We start from the raw sequence: 25192 nt of genomic DNA, 5'->3' as shown, positions 1-25192 counted from the left end.
CCTGTCAGACCCTCTGTCCCCGGTGTCGTCTCCTCTCTCCTGTCAGACCCTCTGTCCTCAGGATCGTCTCCTCTCTCCTGTCAGACCCTCTGTCCTCGGTATCGTCTCCTCTCTCCTGTCAGACCCTCTGTTCTCAGTATCGTCTCCTCTCTCCTGTCAGACCCTCTGTCCTCGGTATCGTCTCCTCTCTCCTGTCAGACCCTCTGTCCTCAGTATCGTCTCCTCTCTCCTGTCAGACCCTCTGTCCCCGGTATCGTCTCCTCTCTCCTGTCAGACCCTCTGTCCTCAGCATCGTCTCCTCTCTCCTGTCAGACCCTCTGTCCTCAGTATCGTCTCCTCTCTCCTGTCAGACCCTCTGTCCCCGGTATCGTCTCCTCTCTCCTGTCAGACCCTCTGTCCCCGGTGTCGTCTCCTCTCTCCTGTCAGACCCTCTGTCCTCAGTATCGTCTCCTCTCTCCTGTCAGACCCTCTGTCCCCGGTATCGTCTCCTCTCTCCTGTCAGACCCTCTGTCCCCGGTATCGTCTCCTCTCTCCTGTCAGACCCTCTGTCCCCGGTATCGTCTCCTCTCTCCTGTCAGACCCTCTGTCCCCGGTATCGTCTCCTCTCTCCTGTCAGACCCTCTGTCCCCGGTATCGTCTCCTCTCTGCTGTCAGACCCTCTGTCCTCAGTATCGTCTCCTCTCTCCTGTCAGACCCTCTGTCCCCGGTATCGTCTCCTCTCTCCTGTCAGACCCTCTGTCCCCGGTATCGTCTCCTCTCTCCTGTCAGACCCTCTGTCCCCGGTATCGTCTCCTCTCTGCTGTCGCCCCCTCACGCAGCAGCGCACACTGTCTCTAGTCTCGCGCTCTGTCTCCCTGGTGACTGATCACGTGATCGCAATAGCTTTCTTTTCTTCCGGTGTGAGGTGGAGTTTTAGTTTGTTCCCGCCCCTCACAGTCACAGCTCCTCCCTCAGCGCCGCCCCCGCCTCGGCCTCTGGCTGTCGCTGCTCAGTGTCCGGCGGCCTGGAGCGGGGCTCGGTGCAAGGACGGAAGACAGCGGAGGAAAGGAACAGTCACCGGGCGGAGACACCCGGGAGCCGTCTACAGGAGGGGACGGAGATAGCGGGAGACACCGAGCGCTCTGTGGTCAGGAGGGTGTTATAGGGTGATAGGGGGTTGTTATTAGGTGGTGTGTGGTCAGGAGGGTGATATTAGGGTGACAGGAGGGTGTTATTAGGGTGGTGTGTGGTCAGGAGGGTGTTATTAGGGTGACAGGAGGGTGTTATTAGGGTGGTGTGTGGTCAGGAGGGTGATATTAGGGTGACAGGAGGGTGTTATTAGGTGGTCTGTGGTCAGGAGGGTGATATTAGGGTGACAGGAGGGTGTTATTAGGTGGTCTGTGGTCAGGAGGGTGATATTAGGGTGACAGGAGGGTGTTATTAGGTGGTCTGTGGTCAGGAGGGTGATATTAGGGTGACAGGAGGGTGTTATTAGGTGGTCTGTGGTCAGGAGGGTGATATTAGGGTGACAGGAGGGTGTTATTAGGTGGTCTGTGGTCAGGAGGGTGATATTAGGGTGACAGGAGGGTGTTATTAGGTGGTCTGTGGTCAGGAGGGTGATATTAGGGTGACAGGAGGGTGTTATTAGGTGGTCTGTGGTCAGGAGGGTGATATTAGGGTGACAGGAGGGTGTTATTAGGTGGTCTGTGGTCAGGAGGGTGATATTAGGGTGACAGGAGGGTGTTATTAGGTGGTCTGTGGTCAGGAGGGTGATATTAGGGTGACAGGAGGGTGTTATTAGGTGGTGTGTGGTCAGGAGGGCGCTATAGGGTGACAGTAGGGTGTTATTAGGGTGGTGTGTGGTCAGGAGGGTGATATTAGGGTGACAGGAGGGTGTTATTAGGTGGTGTGTGGTCAGCAGGGTGATATTAGGGTGACAGGAAAGTGTTATTAGGGTGATCTGTGGTCAGGCGGGTGATATTAGGGTGACAGGAGGGTGATATTGTGGTGGTCTGTGGTCAGGAGGGTGTTATTGGGGTGACCGGAGAGTGTTATTGCGGTGGTCTGTGGTCAGGAGGGTGTTATTGGGGTGGTCTGTGGTCAGGAGGATGATAGGGAAGTATTATTGGGCTGGTCTGTGGTGAGGAGGTTGATGGGATGGTATTAGGGTGGTCTGTGGTCAGGAGGGTGATATTAGGGTGATAGGATGGTATTATTAGGGTGGTGTGTGGTTGGGAGGGTGATTTTTGGGTGGTCTCTAGTCAGGAAAATGATAGGTGACATGCCGGTGTTATAGGAGAAAGGTAGGGCCACGTGACTGTTTCTGTATTGTCGGTGACTGGACGCCGTCCACCTTGGATTGTCGGTGACTGGAGGGCGTCCACCTTGGATTGTCGGTGACTGGAGGGCGTCCACCTTGGATTGTCGGTGACTGGAGGGCGTCCACCTTGGATTGTCGTTGACTGGAGGGCATCCGCCTTGGATTATCGGTGACTGGAGGGCGTCTACCTTGGATTTTCTCCGTCCGGAGGGCGTCCGCCTTGGATTATCTCCGTCCGGAGGGAGTCCGCCTTGGATTATCTCCGTCCGGAGGGAGTCCGCCTTGGATTATCTCCGTCCGGAGGGCGTCCGCCTTGGATTTTCTCCGACCGGAGGGCGTCCGCCTTGGATTGTCTCCATCCGGAGGGCGTCCGCCTTGGATTGTCAGTGACTGGAGAGCGTCTACCTTGGATTTAGAGTGACCGAAGACTGTCTACCTTGGATTGTCAGTGACCAGCCGCACATGGGGATAGTCCTGCTGGTTTTAGTGGCTGTATCTGGTGTGTGGACTGTGGCCCCTGCTGAGTGTCGGGGGCCCTTCCCCTGCGGTGTTGGCATACATGTAACCAGTTGTTGGCTATGGAATCGGCAGAAGTGGACGGCGGCGGGGACGGGGGGATGCTGAGCAGTCAGGGCTCATGCCGTCTGCGTCCCTCCTCCTACAGGGCCCTGCGCAGCGCGGTCTCCAACCTAGCTCGCATCGACGACTTCTACTGTGAGAAGATCGGGTCTGGATTCTTCTCTGAAGTCTTCAAGGTAAGACTCTAGTCACATCCAGAGCTGTACGTGTAATATCTTACTCTGATCACATTCAGAGCTGCACATGTAGTGTCTTGCACTCCGGTCACATCCAGAGCTGCACGTGTAGTGTTTTATTCTCTGGTCACATCCAGAGCTACACGTGTAGTGTCTTATTCTCCGGTCACATCCAGAGCTGCATATGTAGTGTTTTATACTCACATTCGGGGCTACATGTGTAGTGTCGTATTCTCCGGTCACATCCGGAGCTGCAGAGACACTTCAGTGTTTTGCTGGTCCTCAGTTACTAGGATCTCTGCTGCCTCCTGTTATTTCAGTGTCTGGGTGTAGTAGTCTGTGCTGTGATGCATTGTGGGAGTCGTAGTTTCATCCTAGCTCTGATGCTTGGGCTCTGCACCTCATATGTTGCAAAAGGTCTTGTGATTGACCTCTGCTTTATATAAGGAAGGTATGGTATAACCCGTATCCTCTCTGGAGTGTAGATATGGAGAGGGTTCTCCCATGGATAGGGTTGGGAGGATGCCCCGGGTGTGTGGATAGGACGTAGCGTACACCCACCCCTGAAATGATGTCGAGGGCACCTCTGGAGCTTGGATAGGATGTAGAGTTTGCTCCCGGTATGTTGGCATGCTGTATAGAGTGCTCACTGTATATTGAAATGATGTAGAAGACATCCCCGATGTGTGGATATGTTGTAGAGTACGCCCCCGGTATGGCTGTGGACATGTAGAGCAGGGGTGGGCAATTAATTTACCCATGGGGCCGCTTGAGAAATTGGGATGGTTTTAGAGGCCGGACTAATATAATTCCCTCAGTTCTACCCAATACTGTATATAGTATATACTAACCCTCCATAAACAAACAGTGAGTTAAACAATACAGAGATTCAATGATAATATGGACGCCCTAATGACACCATTATTTACTGAGATGATGAACTTTACTGGACTTGGGATTGCTCACTTTAGAAAATTGTCAACTTTACAGTGTTTCAAAAACTAAACCTCACGTCTTGACCAAAAATAGTACATTTTTCAAAGACTGGCATCCTGGCATCTGATCAGATCTGAGAATGACTTGTATATAACACCCTGTATCCACACTTACTGGATGCACACTATATACTTATGTGCTCATTAATCCACTTCAAAAGGAGCCTTAGGAAAAGACATCTATGAGGTCACAGATCCTGGCAGATACGGCTACACGGCAGGTATGTGGGGTCCAGCTGCAGCATCTCCCTCGCGCTGATGGGCGCACGATCAGGCCCTGTAATGGCGGTGCGCCACTGCAGGGGAGGGGGCACGTGGTACCCGATGTAACTCCGGTACCACTAACAGTTTCAGGCTCTTCGCTATGCTAAATCTAGGTACCAAACCCGCTCTAGCTATGTTTGAGCTACTCTCTTCTCTTCTCTTCTCTTCTCTCTCTCACTCTCTATCTATCTATCTATCATATATATAATGCATGCGCGCACACACACACTCTCCATATACTACATCACTCCACCCCCCCCATATCCTGCACCTGTAATATACATCACTACATCCCTATACACTACACCTGTAATAAACTACACCTCTATATACTATACCACTATATACTACACCTGTAATATGCTACATCACTACACCCTCCCATATACTACATCACACTACATCACTATATACTACACCTGTAATATACTACATCACTACATCCCCCATATACTACATTATACTACATCACTATATACTACATTATACTACACCACTACATCACTATATACTACACCTGTAATATACTACATCACTACATCCCCCATATACTACATTATACTACATCACTATATACTACACCTGTAATATACTACATCACTACATCCCCCATATACTACATTATACTACATCACTATATACTACACCTGTAATATACTACATCACTACATCCCCCATATACTACATTATACTACATCACTATATACTACATTATACTACACCACTACATCACTATATACTACACCTGTAATATACTACATCACTACATCCCCCATATACTACATTATACTACATCACTATATACTACATTATACTACACCACTACATCACTATATACTACACCTGTAATATACTACATCACTACATCCCCCATATACTACATTATACTACATCACTATATACTACATTATACTACACCACTACATCACTATATACTACACCTGTAATATACTACATCACTACATCCCCCATATACTACATTATACTACATCACTATATACTACACCTGTAATATACTACATCACTACATCCCCCATATACTACATTATACTACATCACTATATACTACATTATACTACACCACTACATCACTATATACTACACCTGTAATATACTACATCACCACATCCCCCATATACTACATTATACTACACCACTACATCACTATATACTACACCTGTAATATCCTACACCACTACATCACTATATACTACACCTGTATTATTCTACACCCCTATATACTACACCTGTAATATCCTACACCACTACATCACTATACAGTGGTACCTCGCTTAACGAGTAACCCACGTAACGAGAATTTCGCTTAACAAGCAAAGCTTTCTGTAAATTTGTAACCCGGTTTACGAGAAAGCTGTGCTGTGCGAGCAAAATCCTCACCGCACACACTTCCAGTTTCGTCCATCCACCGCGCTCTGACCCGCACTTGCAGTCCACACAAACACACACAAGCACGCACAAACACACACGCGCACACACATACAGTATTATGCTCACCTTACCTTCCGTTTCATTGCCGCTCTCATGGTTCTTCTAGTTCCCGGGTACATCGCGACGTGCTCGCGGCAAACTACAAGTACCATGAGGCCGGCGGTGGAACGGAAGGTAAGGTGAGCATATAATATGTGTACCTTCCGTTTCATCGCCGGCCTTCTGGGTCCTGTAGTTCGCCGCTCCGCGCCACTCCAGGCTATGCATCGGCATCTATAGCGACGAAGCAGGAACTTCCTGTCACCGCTACTCAAAGGCAGCGCGCTGGCCAATCAGAGGCAAGCGGCTCTGCCTTTGACGTCAGCGCTCTGGCAGGAAGTTCCTCCCTCGTCGTTATGGTAACCCGATACATGGCCCGCACCGGAGAACAGCCAGTCCCAGGAGACCGGCGATGGAACGGAAGGTAAGGTGAGCATAATATGTGTGTGTGTTTGTGTGTGTTTGTGTGTGTGTGGAATGGCACAATAGGGGACCAGGATGGGACATTTAACTAGTTGTGGAACGAATTGTCTGCATTGCAATGATTTCCTATGGGAAATCTTGCTTTGCTGAACTAGTAACTTGGTTAACAAGCACACTCCCAGAACGGATTGTTCTCGTTAAGCAAGGTTCTACTGTATACTACACCTGTATTATACTACACCCCTGTATACTTTACCTGTAATATCCTACATCTCTATATACTACACCTGTAATATCCTACACCACTATATACTACACCTGTATTATACTACACCACTACATCACTATATACTACACCTGTATTATACTACACCCCTATATACTACACTTGTAATATCCTACACCACTATATACTACACCTGTATTATACTACACCACTATATCACTATATACTACACCTGTATTATACTACACCCCTATATGCTACACCTGTATTATACTACACCCCTATATACTACACCTGTAATATCCTACACCACTATATACTACACCTGTAATATCCTACACCACTACATCACTATATACTACATCTGTATTATACTACACCACTACACCCCTATATACACACTACACCTCTATTTACTGCACCTGTAAAACTACATTCCCATATACTACATCACTACACCCCAAATATTTGTCAACAGTTATATCCCTCCCCCAGCCCCCCCTCGCCCCCGCCCCCCATTATCCCCGCAGGTTTCTAGTAACTACTCACCTCTCCCTCCTTATTGTCCCCTCAGGCATCTCCGAACGGGCCCCCCGCCGCTGCTTCTCTCCGTACAGGCCCCAGCTGGTGCTGCTTCTTCTCCTGCCGGGCGGGAACTTTTCAAATGACACACACACACGCAGTACTGACGACATCAGGGCGCGCGTGTGTCACAGAGAAAGGTGTCGGGCAGGGAACAGAGGACAGATTCCTGCGTTCCGCTGCCTACACTGTGCGGAGCTGCAGGATCGTTCACTGCCCGGCATGCAGCGTGTGATGAGGGCGATCTGACCAGGGACCTCTCCGGAGCCTGCAGCTCCGGACGACAGGTCAGATTGCCCTCATCACTTACCGGCCAGCAAGGACGCCCTGAACCAGGCGGGCCAGTCACAGAGAGTAGGCGGGCCGGATGTGGCCCGCGGGCCGCACCTTGCCCAGGTCTGATGTAGAGGATGCCTCCAGTTTGTGGACATGATGTAGAGGACGTGCCCAGCTACTAGTGATGGGGAGTCCGGCTCTTTTTGGTGATCCGGCTCATTCGGCTCGTTTTCGACTCCTTATTAAATATGTGGTTACCCCAGGTGAACACATTTTAAGATTATAGTAACGCCGCCAAAACCCCGCCCACCCGCGGCTAAACCCCACCCACTTACAAGTGACCAATTATATTGTTGAGTAGGCGGAGTTTAGCCGCAGGTGGGTTGGGTTTCAGCGGCGAAAAGAACCAATTAGTGATTTTAGTGGCTCACACTGGTGCTCCGGCTCCTGTCTGTCACAGCAGGGAGCTGGATCTTTTTGTCGGATCGTTCACGACCGACACATCACTACCAGCTACATTGACAGAATGTAAAGATTGTTCCTGGTGTGTGGACACAATGTAGACGGGGCCCCTGGTATATGGATAGGATGTAAAGAGTGTCCCTGGTGTGTGGACATGATGCAGAGAGCGCCTCCGGCGTGCAGACACGATGTAGAGCGTGCTCCTGGTATGATGATATGGTGTCAAGAGTGCTTCCGGTATATTGAAAGGATGTAGAAGACACCCCCAATGTGTGGATATGTTGTAGAGTAGGTCTCGTGTGTGTGTGTGTGTGTGTGTGTGTGTTTGTGTGTGTGTGTGGACACAATGTAGAGGGCATCCCTAGCTATATTGATAGGATGTAGAGGATATTCCCGGTGTGTAGACTCAATGTAGAGGGTCAACTACAGTGTGTGGAAACAATGTAGAGGGTGCCCCTGGTATATGGATAGGATGTAAAGTGTGTCCTTGGCTTGTGGCCATGATGTAGAGGGTGCCTCCGGTGTGTGGACACGATGTAGAGGGCGTCCCCCTCTATATTGATAGGATGCAGAGGATATTCCTGGTGTGTGGACACAATGTAGAGAACACCTACAGCTTGTGGAATCAATGTAGTGGGTGCTCCGGGTATATAGATAGGATGTAAAGTGTGTCCCCGGATTGTGGCCATGATGTAGAGGGCGCCTGCCGCGTGGGGACGTGATGTATAGGGCACCTGCTGCGTGGGGACGCGATGTAGAGGGCTCTTGCCGCGTGGGAACGCGATGTAGAGGGCGCCTGCCGCGTGGGGACGCGATGTAGAGGGCGCCTCCAGCTATATTGATAGGATGTTCCCGGTCTGTGTACACATTGTAGATGGTCCCCTGATATATGGAGAGGATATAAAGGGTGTCCCCAGCGTGTGGACAGTGTATAGGGCGCCCCCGGGGTAAGGATCGCATGTAGAGGACGTCCTCGGTGTGGCAAGTTCTTTTGTTAACAATTTGATGTCAGCCTTTATTAAAACTTGATTCAGGATTTGAGGCTGAGAGTCAGTAACACAAGGCTATCCCCCCATCACCCCTCGAGAGCAGTCCAGTATTATACACAGGGTTGTATGTGTATATAACCTCCATGTTGGATGTGTAGAAGTAGCAGAATATAGAACACTGCTCTGCACATAACATTTAATATAAGCCCTCACTGGAGTATGGTAGGGGCGGTGGATGTCAGTAAGGACATAATATGGGCGCAAGACAGGAGGGTGATTGCGAAGTTTCTCTGGATCAGTCAATCATACTGCATTGTTGGTCTCATGTGAGGTCACTCCTGAGGTGCAAGGCATTTTAATGTGTCTAATGTTCATGAAGCCTCAGGAGGCTCTCCTATTCTTCTGGATATGAGTGGGTTAATTCACGTTGAGCATTCACTTCAACTGGTCCTTATAATGCTGTAATAAGGGGCTTACGAGGATTTCTTCGTGAGCCTCCTAGATTTGATAGTTAATGCACTGACACATTAGGACCTTGTTCCATCAGAAGGGGACCATAGGGGTAAAACGAAGGGTGGTGGGGATTATATAATACAAGGTTCCTGGTGCCAAGCACTCAGCTTGTTGATGATGAAGGTGCTGATGGTCTGCAGATGGGCTGGTGAAGGTTCATGGAGCTGAGTACTTGGTATGACGGTGATGAAGGTACTGATGGTCTGCAGATGGACTGGTGAAGGTTCGTGGAGCTGAGTACTTGGTATGATGGTGATGAAGGTGCTGATGGTCTACAGATGGACTGGTGAAGGTTCGTGGAGCTGAGTACTTGGTATGATGGTGATGAAGGTGCTGATGGTCTACAGATGGGCTGGAGCTGAACACTTGGTATGACGGTGATGAAGGTGCTGATGGTTTGAAGTGTGGGTTGATGAAGCTATTTACTAAAAGCTGTCCACGCTTTGCAGCAAAGCAGTCCAGACCATGACATGCCTTCTCCACATATTGCCACAATCACGGATATTTGCAATGTTTTTTCTGTTAGAAGCGATACCCTCCATGATTTTTCCACCATTCTTGATCTATGTTCTTCTAATAGTGTGCTTGTATTTACCGTATTTTTCGGACTATGAGATGCACCGGACCATAAGACGCACCCTGGTTTTAGAGGAGGAAAATAAGAAAATAAAATTTTAAGCAAAAAATGTTGTCATGACACACTGTTATGGGGCGAGGATCTGCTGCTGACACTGTTATGGGGGTAATGTCCCCAAATTCTCTACTAAGGTACCCCATCCTGGTAATGATCCTCCTGCCTTGTTTATGATCCCCGTTTTTGTATATATGTCCCCCATCCTGCTATACAGCCCCATCCTGCTATACAGCCCCATCCTGCTATACAGCCCCATCCTGCTATACAGCCCCATCCTGCTATACAGCCCCATCCTGCTATACAGCCCCATCCTGCTATACAGCCCCATCCTGCTATACAGCCCCATCCTGCTATACAGCCCCATCCTGCTATATGCCCTCTATCCTGTTGCACAGAAAAAAATAATCGTTTATACTCCCCTTTCCTCACTCCAGCAGCATTGCTCGTCCTCCTGTCTGTGTCAGCAGCAGCGCTCGTCCTCCTGTCTGTGTCAGCAGCAGCGCTCGTCCTCCTGTCTGTGTCAGCAGCAGCGCTCGTCCTCCTGTCTGTGTCAGCAGCAGCGCTCGTCCTCCTGTCTGTGTCAGCAGCAGCGCTCGTCCTCCTGTCTGTGTCAGCAGCAGCGCTCATCCTCCTGTCTGTCAGCAGCAGCGCGCTGATGTGTGTGGAGCTGGTCACCGTTCCCCACAGCATCGCGATGTCCTCCTGGAGAGCAGTGAGCACAGGGATGACGTCATCCCTGTGCGCACGGCTCCACACACATCAGCGGGCCGGCAGACTGGAGGACATGGCGATGCTGCAGGGAACGGTGAGTATACTGTACTTATTCACTGCCACCCACGCTGATGATGATACGCAGGGGGCAGTGAATATAGCCGCACATGATCATTCTAGGCTGTAGTTGCCAGGCGTGATCACGCAGTCCGGCTCTTTACTATGCGCGCACCCCTGTCCATCTTCCCGCTCAGGCAGGAGGATGCATGCATATGAAATGAGAGGGCCCATGTGGTCACGGCAGGCGCTGCTACAGCCTGCTTATGCCGCTGATGACTCGCTCCATCGCAGCACCCTCATTCCTTGCAGCCCTGCATTCAGACTATAAGATGCACCTCCCACTTTCCCCCAATATTTGGGGAAAAAAAGTGCGTCTTATAGTCCGAAAAATCCGGTAATGGGTGAAGTAGCAGAGAATCCTGCAGACACTGCCAAACTCATCTGCATTATTGAAACACATTTTGGAGAAGTTACTCAGAGGTTCGTGTAATTTTTCTCTTTGCTTTGCAGAATTTTGCTCAGTAAATGACATGAACAGAACAATTCTCTATGATTAGTGATAGGCGAACCTGAATTGTTAAGTTCAGGGTCCGTACCGGACACCTAGTGTCCATGAACGGATGCCGAATACGGACAAGAGAGCTTTAAACTAGAACAGCGTGGGAAGGGAAGAAAAAGGCCAGGGAAAGCCATAAAGGTGACAAATACTACTGACAACTCTGCTGCTAGAAATGGAAAGGAAGAACTAAGACAAAAAATCAGAATAATGAAAATATGGGGGAAAGAAAAAGCAATCACAAACTAAAATGTTTTTATATAAATGCACAGAGAGTATGGGCAACAAACAAGGAGAATGGAGTTACTAACTCAGGAAAGGAAATATGATGTCCCTGGCAGCACTGAGACCTGGTGGAACGATCCACACATGACTGGAATACACGGCGAGAAGGATACAACTTATCTGCAAGACACAGACCTAATAATCGAGCATGAGGTGTCGCATTGTATGTTAGAAAATCCTATATCTCCACAGAGACTGAAGCTTCAGAGACTGGGAGTTCTGTGGAAGTTGTAAGAATACACGGAGAAAACAAGGGAAAAACCCCATTGTAGGCGTGTACCACAGGCCACCACAACAAGCGGAGGATATGGAGAAAATCTTTAGGCTATGTGCGCACTTACCGGATTTTGCCGCGGATTTGCTGCATGTTTCGCTGCAGAAAATGTTCATAACATCTCTGCAGTGAATCACCAGCAAATCCTATGGAGAAAAAAAATCCTGTGCGCACTGGGCGGAATTTGACAGCTGCATGTTTTGCTGCGGAAATCCCGCAGCAAAAACAAGTGCATGTCACTTCTTTTCCGCACGTCGCTGCGGGATTTCACTCCATTGACTCAATGTTAATCATGAAATCCCGCAGGGAATAACGCAGGCAGCAAATTCTGTGCGGTTCACTGCGTTTTCCTGCGTTATTCCCTGCGGTATTTCGCGGTTTACCTCCGGTAATGTGCATCGCTTGTCTGCGGTTTTGCAGGGAAGTGATGTCATTACAGGAAGAGGAAGCCGTGCAGAGAGTAAACACACAAATCACAGACATAGAACACATAGACACAGACACATAGAACACACATAGAAAGAAAACGGAAATATAGAAAAAAAAGAACGTGGGCTCCGCTGTATTTTTACCTTCCAGCCGAGGTAAGCACACAGCGGCGGCCCGGTATCCTCAGGCTGGGGAGGGAGAGGGGCAGGGGTAATGTCCCCCGCCTCACTCCCCCTCCCGCAGCCGAGAATATCAGTCGCAGCTGCCCCGACACTGTCGCATGCAATATGCGGCAGTAGCGGAGTGTCCTCGGCTCTTCTTGCCACCATGTAGCAGTGGTGGCAAGGTAATACAAGGGGTTAATGTTGGTGGGGGACCACCGCCATTAACCCCAGGCTTGATCATGGCAGCGTCTATGTGACAGCTGACATGATCAACCCGTAAGTAAAGTGAAAAAACAGACACCAAAAATCTTTTATTTTAAATAAAACCAACAAGCCTCGTCCACCATTTTATTAACCCCTCCCGCACCAAAGCTCCGGCGTAATCCACCGCTCCGACATCCACAGCTCCGGCTCCGGCGTCCTGCACTGCTGACATCCAGCCGCGATGTGTCACAGACACAGGCTGAATGAAAGCAGCAGACAGCAGAGGTAATTACCGGTCATTTCCCACGGCCGGTAATGTGAACTCACTGCCGACCGTGGGAAATGCAGCGATCTGTCCTCTATCTATCCCTCTATCTATCTATCTGTCTGTCTATCTATCCCTCTATCTATCCCTCTATCTATTCTTCTGTCTATCTACTATCAGAATTAAATGTATTTTTTTTTTTTTTTTCTTCAATGTGCTTTATTGCATTGAATGCAATAAAGCACATCCCAACCCGCACGCGGCAAAACCGCGGCAATACCGCGGCAAACCGCATGCGGTTTTCGGGTGCGGTTTCCCGCGGTTTTTTACCGCGGGTGCGGTAATCTTTGAGAGCATGCGGAATTCTCTCAAGGAAATTTCATTTCCCAGTGCGCACAGAGCCTTATACATCAGATGACCAACTTCTCAAAAAAATATGATGTTGTGATCATGGGAGATTTCAACTCTCCAGACATTTGTTGGGAATCTCTCTCAGGCAATAGTAACAGTTCCAACAAATTCTTATCCTCTGTTGCTGACAACTTTATCTTCCAAAAGGTGGAGGAGAAAACAAGGGGATCTGCTACCTTGGATATAATCCTTACAAACAGGGAGGAAATAGTTGAGGAGGGTAAGGGTGGCTGGAGACCCTGGGAAGCAGTGACCATGCTATCATAGAGGAGGTAAGGGTGGCTGGGACCCTGGGAAGCAGTGACCATGCTATCAAAGAGGAGGTAAGGGTGGCTGGACCCTGGGAAGCAGTGACCATGCTATCATAGAGGAGGTAAGGTTGGCTGGGGCCCTGGTAAGCAGTGACCATGCTATCATAGAGGAGGTAAGGTTGGTTGGGGCCCTGGTAAGCAGTGACCATGCTATCATAGAGGAGGTAAGGGTGGCTGGGGCCCTGGGAAGCAGTGACCATGCTATCATAGAGGAGGTAAGGGTGGCTGGGGCCCTGGGAAGCAGTGACCTTGCTATCATAGAGGAGGTAAGGGTGGCTGGGACCCTGGGAAGCAGTGACCATGCTATCATAGAGGAGGTAAGGGTGGCTGGGACCCTGGGAAGCAGTGACCTTGCTATCATAGAGGAGGTAAGGGTGGCTGGGACCCCGGGAAGCAGTGACCATGCTATCATAGAGGAGGTAAGGGTGGCTGGGGTCCTGGGAAGCAGTGACCATGCTATCATAGAGGAGGTAAGGGTGGCTGGGACCCTGAAAAAGCAGTGACCATGCTATCATAGAGGAGGTAAGGGTGTCTGGGACCCTGGGAAGCAGTGACCATGCTATCATAGAGGAGGTAAGGGTGGCTGGGACCCTGAAAAAGCAGTGACCATGCTATCATAGAGGAGGTAAGGGTGGCTGGGACCCTGGGAAGCAGTGACCATGCTATCATAGAGGAGGTAAGGGTGGCTGGGACCCTGGAAAGCAGTGACCATGCTATCATAGAGGAGGTAAGGGTGGCTGGGACCCTGAAAAAGCAGTGACCATACTATCATAGAGGTAAGGGTGGCTGGGACCCTGGGAAGCAGTGACCATGCTATCATAGAGGAGGTGAGGGTGGCTGGGACCCTGGGAAGCAGCGACCATGCTATCATAGAGGAGGTAAGGGTGGCTGGACCCTGGGAAGCAGTGACCATGCTATCATAGAGGAGGTAAGGGTGGCTGGGCCCTGGGAAGCAGTGACCATGCTATCATAGAGGAGGTAAGGGTGGCTGGGACCCTGGGAAGCAGTGACCATGCTATCATAGAGGAGGTAAGGGTGGCTGGACCCTGGGAAGCAGTGACCATGCTATCATAGAGGAGGTAAGGGTGGCTGGGACCCCGGGAAGCAGTGACCATGCTATCATAGAGGAGGTAAGGGTGGCTGGGACCCTGGAAAGCAGTGACCATGCTATCATAGAGGAGGTAAGGGTGGCTGGGAACCTGAAAAAGCAGTGACCATGCTATCATAGAGGAGGTAAGGGTGGCTGGGACCCTGGGAAGCAGTGACCATGCTATCATAGAGGAGGTGAGGGTGGCTGGGACCCTGGGAAGCAGCGACCATTCTATCATAGAGGAGGTAAGGGTGGCTGGGGCCCTGGGAAGCAGCGACCATGCTATCATAGAGGAGGTGAGGGTGGCTGGGACCCTGAGAAAGCAGTGACCATGCTATCATAGAGGAGGTAAGGGTGGCTGGACCCCGGGAAGCAGTGACCGTGCTATCATAGAGGAGGTAAGGGTGGCTGGGACCCTGAGAAAGCAGTGACCATGCTATCATAGAGGAGGTAAGGGTGGCTGGACCCCGGGAAGCAGTGACCATGCCCTCATAGAGGAGGTAAGGGTGGCTGGGACCCCGGGAAGCAGTGACCATGCTATCATACAGGAGGTAAGGGTGGCTGGGACCCCGGGAAGCAGTGACCATGCTATCATAGAGGAGGTGAGGGTGGCTGGGACCCTGGGAAGCAGCGACCATGCTATCATAGAGGAGGTGAGGGTGGCTCGGACCCTGGGAAGCAGTGACCATGCTATCATAGAGGAGGTAAGGGTGGCTGGGGCCCTGGGAAGCAGCGACCATGCTATCATAGAGGAGGTGAGGGTGGCTGGGACCCCGGGAACCAGTGACCATGTTATCATAGAGGAGGTAAGGGTGGCTGGGACTCTGGGAAGCAGTAACCATGCTATCATAGAGGAGGTGAGGGTGGCTGGGGCCCTGGGAAGCAGTGACCATGCTATCATAGAGGAGGTAAGGGTGGCTGGGACCCTGGAAAGCGGCGACCATGCTATCATAGAAGAGGTAAGGGTGGCTGGGACCCTGGGAAGCAGTGACCATGCTATCATAGAGGAGGTGAGGGTGGCTGGGACCCTGGGAAGCAGTGACCGTGCTATCATAGAGGAGGTAAGGGTGGCTGGGACCCTGAGAAAGCAGTGACCATGCTATCATAGAGGAGGTAAGGGTGGCTGGGACCCCGGGAAGCAGTGACCATGCTATCATAGAGGAGGTAAGGGTGGCTGGGACCCCGGGAAGCAGTGACCATGCTATCATAGAGGAGGTGAGGGTGGCTGGGACCCTGGGAAGCAGCGACCATGCTATCATAGAGGAGGTGAGGGTGTCTCGGACCCTGGGAAGCAGTGACCATGCTATCATAGAGGAGGTAAGGGTGGCTGGGGCCCTGGGAAGCAGCGACCATGCTATCATAGAAGAGGTAAGGGTGGCTGGGACCCTGGGAAGCAGTGACCGTGCTATCATAGAGGAGGTAAGGGTGGCTGGGACCCTGAGAAAGCAGTGACCATGCTATCATAGAGGAGGTAAGGGTGGCTGGACCCCGGGAAGCAGTGACCATGCCATCATAGAGGAGGTAAGGGTGGCTGGGACCCCGGGAAGCAGTGACCATGCTATCATAGAGGAGGTAAGGGTGGCTGGGACCCCGGGAAGCAGTGACCATGCTATCATAGAGGAGGTAAGGGTGGCTGGACCCCGGGAAGCAGTGACCATGCCATCATAGAGGAGGTAAGGGTGGCTGGGACCCCGGGAAGCAGTGACCATGCTATCATAGAGGAGGTAAGGGTGGCTGGGACCCCGGGAAGCAGTGACCATGCTATCATAGAGTTTTGGATAATTAGAGGATGAACACCGGTGAAAACTCAGACTTCAAGGCTGGATTTCAGAAAGGCAGATTTAAGTTACTCAGAAAGAGGATAGCAGGGATTCAATGGCCTTATGTCCTTAAGGACAGATGTCCAGGAAGGATGGGACATCTTGAAAAATGAGATTCTCAAAGCGCAATCGTTAACAATCCCTAAAAGAGGGAAGAATAAGAAACATTTAAGGAAATCAGGATGGATGAACACAGAACTTAAACACATGCTAAAAAGGAAGAAAGAAATGTTTATCAAATGGAAAGAGGGAGGCATATCTAAAGAAGAATATAACACCGTCTGCAAAACCTGCAGGGCACACATCAGATTAGCCAAAGCTCCTAATGAAATAAGGCAGCAAGAGATGTCAAAAGCAATAAAAAAGGATTTTGGAGTTATGTCAAAAATAAAATAAAAGTCAAAGATGTTATAGGAATTTTACAGGTGAAGTTATAAAAAATGATGTTGAGAAGGCCGAACTTTTAAATTGTTATTTTGCATCTGTTTTCTCTGAAAAAGTAAAAGTAAAATCAACTGATCTTCACCGTTCTATTGTAGGATTAGAAGAATCCGGGCCATCAATAAACAAAGCGATAGTGAGGGAATACTTAGCTAACATTAATGAATTCAAGTCCCCCAGGTCCAGATGAATTACACCCCAGAGTACTGAAGGAGTTAGCAGAGGAAATATTAGAACCACTCTTCATAATTTTTGAAAATTCCTGGAGAACAGAAGTTCCAGAAGACTGGAGAAGAGCAAATGTTGTCCCTATCTTCAAAAAGGGGAAGAAGGTGAACCAGGGAACTACATGCCTGTGAGCCCGACTTCCATACCAGGAAAGATCTTTGAACAAATTATTAAACAATATTTATGCAAGTACCTGGATGAGAATGAAGTGATTAACCAGAGCCAGCATGGGTTTGTAACTAATAAGTCATGTCACACTAACTTAATTTCCTTCTATGACAAAATCACTGACTGGGTGGTTCAGGGAAATGCAGTAGATATAGTATATATTGACTTCAGTAAAGCATTTGACAAAGTATCTCATACAATCCTTATTGAAAAAATGACCAAGTGTGGAATGGACAAGACAACTGTTAGATGGATTCATAACTGGCTTAGTGATCGCAGTCAAAGAGTGGTCATAAATGGCTGCACATCCAGTTGGAAGACTGTCACAAGTGGGGTACCACAGGGCTCTGTCCTGGGCATGGTGCTGTTCAACATCTTTATCAATCATTTAGATGAAGGAATTAAGGGTAAACTGATTAAATTTGCTGATGACACAAAGCTAGGAGGAATAGCTAATACTAGAGAAGAGCGAGAGAGTATTCCACAAGATCTAAACAAGCTGGAACAATGGGCAGCAACTAATAGAATGGTTTATAACCGGGAGAAATCAAAGTCATACATCTCTGCAAGAATAATGAAAAGAGCATATACAGCATGGGAGGAATAGAGCTATCCAACAGCATGTGTGACATATACAGCATGGGAGGAATAGAGCTATCCAACAGCATGTGTGATATATACAGCATGGGAGGAATAGAGCTATCCAACAGCATGTGTGATATATACAGCATGGGAGGAATAGAGCTATCCAACAGCATGTGTGACATATACAGCATGGGAGGAATAGAGATATCCAACAGCATGTGTGAAAAAGACTTAGGTATACTAATAGATCACAGACTGCACAGGAGTCAACAGTGTGACGCAGCAGCAAAAAAGGCAAACCCCATTCTAGGATGTATTAACAGAAGCATACAGTCTAGATCACGTGAAGTCATTATCCCTCTTTACTCCTCTTTGGTCAGGCCTCATCTGGAATATTGTGTCCAGTTCTGGCACCACATTTTACAAGAGACATCAACAAACTGGAGCAAGTTCAGAGAAGAGTGACCAGAATGGTGACAGGACTGCAAACCATGTCCTATGAGGAGCGGATACAGGATTTAGGATTGTTTAGCTTGCAAAAGAGAAGACTTAATAGCTGTCTACAAATATCTTACAGGCGGTCACAGTGTAGAGGGATCAGTTTTATTCTCATTTTCACAAGGAAAGACTAGAAGCAATGGGATGAAGCTGATGGGGAGGAGACACATATTAGATATTAGAAAAAACTTTTTGACAGTGAGAGTGATCAATGAGTGGAACAGGCGGCCACGAGAGGTGGTGAGGTCTCCTTCAATGGAGGTCTTTAAAAAGAGATTGGACGGACATCTGTCTGGGATGGTTTAGTGAGTCCTGCTTTGAGCAGGGGTTGGACTATATGACCCAGGAGGTCCATTCCAACTCTAATATTCTATGATTCTATGACTTCTCAGGGAAGTCCGTGTTACTGTTCGGGTTCGGCCACCCAGATAAAAATGTTTAAAAAAAGGTAAAAGAAAGCAAAATAGAGATTAAAGTTTGGACAGTTAGGGTATGTGCGCACTAGGCGTTTTTTTCACGCTACGTTTTTAGGTGCGTTTTTGTCTCAAAAAACGCACCCGCGGCTAAAAAAACGCGGCAAAAACGCATGCGTTTTTGCCGCGATTTGGTGCGTTTTTTGCTGCGTTTTTGCTCACTGCGTTTTTAATCAGTGCACAATGCCATTAAAGATTGTTGATGAAAAAAAAAAAAAAAGGTCTGATGTCATTTCCTTCTTCAAAATGTTCATTGTATGCAGGAGAGCAGACAGCTGCAGAACTAGTGTTTGCAGGAGAGCAGACAGCAGCTGCAGAACTACAAGGCTCAGCATCCTCCATTCACTAGTGTATGCAGTTTTTTGCCCAAAAAGAAAAAAAAAATGACATGGGCTTCGCCATATTTTTGTATGCTAGCCGGGTACAGCAGGCAGGTACGGGCTGCCCCCAACCCCCAGCTGCCTATTTGTACCCGGCTGGGAACCAAAAATATAGAGAAGCCCTTTTTTTTTTAATTATTTCATGAATTTCATGAAATAATTAAAAAAAAAAAAAAAAAATGACGTGGGCTTCGCCTAATTTTTGAGTCCAGCCGGGTACAACTAGGCAGCTGGGGATTGGAATCCACAGTGCAGGGTGCCCAAGATCTCTGGGCACCCCCACTGCGAATTGCAGTCCGCAACCACCCCAGAAAATGGCGCTTTCATAGAAGCGCCATCTTCTGGCGCTGTATCCAACTCTTCTAGCTGCCCTGATGCCGGGTGGCTAGCTAGGTAATAATGGAGTTAGGGCTAGCTGTATATTATCAGCTAGCCCTAAGCCCGAAATTCATGGTGTCACGCCAATATTAGACATGGCCACCATGAATTTCTAGTAATGATAAAAAAAAAAAAAAAAAAAAACAACACACAGAAAAATTTTTTTATTAGAAATAAAACACAACACAATTAGTGACTCCATCTTTATTGAAATAAAACCCCCCCCTCCGCAGTAATCCTGGGTTAGGGTCCCGCGCCGTCCAATCTGGATCCAATATCATCTGATCGGTTTGCTGGAAGGCAAAGCGATCAGATGATGTGTCAAGTTCAAGTGCCTGAATCACATCACACATCGGCTGATTGTATAAAAGCCGATTATACAATCAGCTGATGCATCAGTAGAAAAAAAAAAAATAATACTCACTTATGTGCTGATTACCGGCAGCTCTTGCAGCGATCGGATGAGAGTCTGATCCTGTCCCATCGCTGCCGGAGCTGCCGGTAATCAGCTGATGAAGTCCCCTGACGGCAGGATCAGCTGATAACCGGCCGGGCGACACCGCGAGAATTACGATCAGCTGATGCGTCAGGTGACTGCATCAGGTGATCCACCGCCAGGTCCTGCAAGCTAGGTCCTGCCCCGGGGAGACTGCACACAGCCAGAGCGGCGGGACCGGGACAGGAGCGGACATGGCACCGGGACCCTGCAGACAGGTGAGTATATATGACATTTTTTTTTTTTTCTACTGTTCACTTTGGTTTTCGCCGCTGATTCCACCTCCCGCCCAGACATGGCGCCGCACGGAGCTGACATGCACAGGACGGGAGGTGGACGCAGCGGTGACGGTACCGGGAGGATTCATGCTTCTGTGTTTACCAACAGAAGGAATCCTCTTCCTGTACACGTCACTGTAGTACCCACCCCTTGCGTTTATAGCTGCGTTTTTAGTCATAGAAACGCAGCTATATTTGCAATGTGCCTTTTTCATTGCGTTTTTGAACATCTCATTGAACTCAATGGGTGAAAAACGCAGTGAAAAACGCAGAAATAATTGACATGCTGCGTTTTTGTGGTCACCACAAAAACGCAGCTAAAAAAAAACGCTGTGTGCAGACAGCACTTCTGAAAACCCATTGACATTGCTGGGGAAGCAATGTCACTGCGTTTTCAGCACAAAAACGCGGTAAAAAACGCCGCTAAAAACACGGCAAAAACGCCTAGTGCGCACAAGGCCTTATACTTGCCGAGTTTCCTCTGCGGCTGTCACACTACTTCCGGGTCCGATCATTACCTCTCATGCATATTCACTGCTACCCCCGCACACCCTCTGACACAGGGTCTGTAATTGGTTGCAATCAGACTGCCGGCGTCTGTGTTGGTTGTAGAGTGGAAAATGAAATAAATTATTGACAAAAATAATAATTGACACTCCGTGTAGATAAGTCAGATGGCTACAGGCTTCAGCCCTTAGCTGTGTGCTTATCTTGGCTGTGTATCAAAATACGAAAGAACCCCATTCGGCTTTTTTATTTTTATTCTTTAAATAATTAAAAAAAAACAAAAAATAAAACTATTGATACGCAGCCAAGATAAAGCGGACAGCTGGTGGCTGGTATTCTCAGGTTGGGGAGGCCCATGATTATTGCCCCCCCAGCTTAAAAATTGCAGCTTGTAGCTGCTTCCGAATTGTTGCATCCATTAGACGTGACAATTCTGGCACTTTACCTGGCTCATCCCGATTGCCCTGGAGAAATGGCAATTGAAGTAATGTAAGGGGTTAATGACAGACGTGAGTTGTCAAAAATCACAGCTGTTAGCAAGCTTGAGGTTAGTAATGGGAGGGGGTCTATTAGACCCTCCATTACTAACCCTGTAAGTAGAAAGAAATAAACACACCAAAATCCTTTATTTTTTTTAAAAAAAACCCACACCCTCTCTCCAATATATTAACTCCCAAAACACGCCTGTAGATCCAATATAATCCACATAAGGTCCTACAACGATCCTGGCTCTGCTACATTTGAGTTTGCAGTGCACAGTCACTTTAGAAAACGAGACCACCCACTTCGAGCTGCCGACACACTCACTGACTCAGCCGCAGCTGTGAGCGAGGACGTCATTGAGTTCACCTGAGGTCACCGCTGGAGGTTCCCACACTACCCCAGCTATGACCTCAAGTGAACTGACCTGAAGTAAACTCCGTGACCTCACCTCAGGTGAAGTCATTGAACTTAATGCCGGATTACCGGATTAGGCAATGTGTGCACATTGAGTATTTACATGTATACATTTCTGCACCAAATCTGCATTTCCTGGCAAAACACACGCCCAAACCGCATCAAAACATATGGGATTTTGGGGCGGTTTTTTTGCCGGGATATGCCTCCAGCGGTCTGATTTATTTGCACTTCGTATGAATATATGGGGACCCTACGCCATTTTTTTTCCAATTATTTATTTTTACACTCCACAAGCAATCACAGACGCCGGCAGTCTGAATTTCAACCAATCACAGACACTTGTCACAGAGGGTGGGCGGAGGAAGCAGTGGATATGCATGAAGGTTAATGAGTGGACCCGGAAGCAGTGTGAAAGCCGCGTGGTAAACTCAGTAAGTATAATACTCCTATTTGGCAGTCCCCTAGCTCTTTCTACCACCATTTTACAGTGCAATGATGGGGTAACGTAGAATTATTTTGGGTTCGGTGTTCACGTAGATGATTGGGTTAAAGTCCAGTCCCGAACCGTACTTTTTTTTTTTTTTTTGTTTTTAAGTCCGGCCGGCTGTCACACTGTCACTGTCTGTGATTGGAAGAATCAGATAGGCTCACACAGGCTAGGGGTGCTGTCTGACTGCAACCAATCACAGAGGCCGGTGGGCAGGGGAAGCATTGAATATGCATGAGCCTAATGAGCGGCCCTGGAAGAACATGCATGAGCCTAATAAGCGCCTGTGGGAGTAGTGTGACAGCCGCGCCGGTGATCGGTGAGTATGAAGTGCTTGTTCTTACACCCTTGCAGCCAGCCAGATAATAGGAATTACAACCTACTGGTAATGATGTTTCCAGGATCCATCATGACAGCACCACAGGAGGTTGCTTCCTCCGTCCTCTACAGGGACAGGAACACAAGAGGTTAAAAATCTCTCCCCTTCCCAACCTCTCCAGTGGCTTTTCAAGTACCACACCAGGATGGGTATAACACTAAGTTTATTTATGCTTGTGAACCGACATTCAATGTTAATGCACACAAAGTAGAAAACAAAGGAAGGGGGAAATAAGGGTGCTGTCATGATGGATCCTGAAAATATCATTACCGGTAGGTTGTAATTCCTATTTTCCAGGACCACATGACAGCACCACAGGAGAGTACTGAATTAACCTATCCTCAGGGGGGGACCACTGCTTGGAGGACCTTCCTACCGAACGAGGTCTGGTGTGAAGACGATATATCCAACTTGTAGTGCCTACAAAAAGTGTTTGGACCTGACCAAGTGACTGTTTTGCAAATCTGGTCTAGAGAGGCCCCCGCCCTTTCTGCCCATGTGGTAGACAGTGATCTAGTGGAGTGGGCTCTAAGGTGATCAGGCAGGGTCTTTCCTGCCAATTGGTAGGTCGAGGATATCGTTGACCTAATTCACCGAGACAGTATAGCCTTAAGGCCCTGTCACACACAGAGATAAATCTTTGGCAGATCTGTGGTTGGAGTGAAATCATGGACATATTGTTCCATTTGTACACAGCCACAAACCTGGCACTGATTGTCCACAATTTCACTGCAACCACAGATCTGCCAAAGATTTATCTCTGTGTGTGACAGGGCCTTTAGATGACGTTTTACCCCGATTTTTACCTCTGAACTGAAGTAATAAGTTTGACTCCAATCTCCAGTTCCGGGTTTCCTCCAAATAGCTCAGTACTGTTCCTTTCACATCCAAGGAATGCAGATGCTGTTCCTTCTGGTTCGCGTAGTTGTGGCAAAAGGATGGTAAAACTACTTCCTGTTCTAGGTTAGCAGAGGATACCATCTTGGGACGAAACGTCGGATCGAGTTTCAGAACAATTCTGTCATCCAAAATCTGAAGATAAGGCTCCTTGATAGATAAAGCCTGTAATTCACCGATTCGTTTAGCTGTGGTGATGGCCACTAAAAACACTGCCTTGAAGGACAAATGTTCCATTGAAATGGCAGACAAGGGCTCAAATGGAGAATCACAAAGGCCATTGAGTACCAATGTCAGATCCCAGGGAGGCACTGTGGACCGAATGGTAGGCCGAAGCCGCTGTATGCCCTTCACGAATCGGGCAACCCAGGGATTGGAAGACAGTGGCATGTCAAAGAAGACGCTGAGTGCCGAGATCTGGACCTTTCAAGATGCTAGGTGTTAGACCCTTGCGGAATCCCAGTTGTAGGAAATCCAAGATTTTTAGAATATTAGGACGAGAACTGTTAACAGGTTCTTCACCTAAAAAACGAGCAGAATTTCTTCCAGATTTTCCCATATATTGTCCGGGTAATCTGCTTTCTACTTGCCTGGAGTGTAGAGATGACATCAAGTGACAATCCTTTCCTTTTCAGGAACCTCCCTTCAAGATCCAGGTCTTGGTGAAGAACTGGACCCTGGCTGAGGAGATCGCCCGTCAGGGAAAGCAGGACCGCCTCTGCAATCGCCAGGTGTCTGAGTAAAGAGAACCAGCTCCTCTTGGGCCAAAAGGGGGCTATGAGGATCACATTGGCTCCATCTTGTTGAATCTTCCGGAGTACTCTGGGGAGTAATGGCAGGGGCGGAAAGGCATACAGCAGACCCACAGACCAGGGCTGGGCCATGTCGTCGATCGCAGCAGGAGCATCCCGTGGATTCAGAGAGAAGAAAACCTCCAGCTTTGCATTCGTTCTGGACGCAAACAAATCTACCTGGGGTCTGCCCCATTGTCGGACCAGATCCTGAGAGACACTGTCTTTCAGTTCCCATTCCGAGGGGTCGATCGTGCGTCTGCTGAGGAAGTCTGCGAGATGGTTTTCCGAGCCTTTGAGATGAACCGCTGACAGGGAGAGAACCGAATGTTCTGCCCACTGAAATATTATTGATGCCAGAGCTTGCAAAGGTGGGTGGCGAGAGCCCCCCTGATGTCGAAGGAAGGCCACTGTCGTAACATTGTCCGACAGTACCCGAACATGTCGACCCTGGAATAAAGGAGGAGCTGTCTTCGGAGCCTGCCAGACAGCTTGTAGCTCCCTGAAATTGGATGATTGGTTCGACACGTCTGGAGGCCATCTGACCTGAAAGTAAAGGGAGTTCACATGGGCGCCCAAGCCCGTCTGTCTTGCATCGGTCGTGAGCGTGACGGACGGCAAACAGGCCCACAGAACTCCCAACTGAAGATTTTTCCTGCACATCCACCATCTTAGATCTTCAATGACCAAAGGAGTCAGGGAAATCTTGTAATGGAGGGACCAGCGGGGATCCCACAGTGTACGACAGGACTAGTTTTTGGAGTGGCCTGGAGTGGAATTGACTCCATCGAACGCATTGGATGCAGGAAGTCATCATGCC

The 25192-nt window shown here is 48.7% G+C and overlaps 1 protein-coding gene across 1 annotated transcript in view; it reads left to right on the top strand.

Moving 5' to 3' along the window:
* Window positions 1–938: 938 nt before the first annotated feature.
* The window catches only part of LOC142258042 (dual specificity testis-specific protein kinase 2-like), a 64407-nt gene continuing 40153 nt past the window's right edge, over window positions 939–25192 (top strand). The window contains exon 1 of the mRNA XM_075330474.1: window positions 939–3054. Coding sequence (XP_075186589.1) covers window positions 2878–3054 — 177 coding nt within the window. The 5' untranslated portion in view covers window positions 939–2877. The remainder of the gene's footprint in view (window positions 3055–25192) is intronic.

The sequence above is a fragment of the Anomaloglossus baeobatrachus genome, chromosome 1 (genome assembly GCF_048569485.1).
Source record: "Anomaloglossus baeobatrachus isolate aAnoBae1 chromosome 1, aAnoBae1.hap1, whole genome shotgun sequence".
In the NCBI taxonomy this organism is placed as follows: Eukaryota; Metazoa; Chordata; class Amphibia; order Anura; family Aromobatidae; genus Anomaloglossus; species Anomaloglossus baeobatrachus.
The sequence above is the reverse complement of the archived record's forward strand: the minus strand, read 5'-3'. Positions and strand labels throughout refer to the sequence as shown.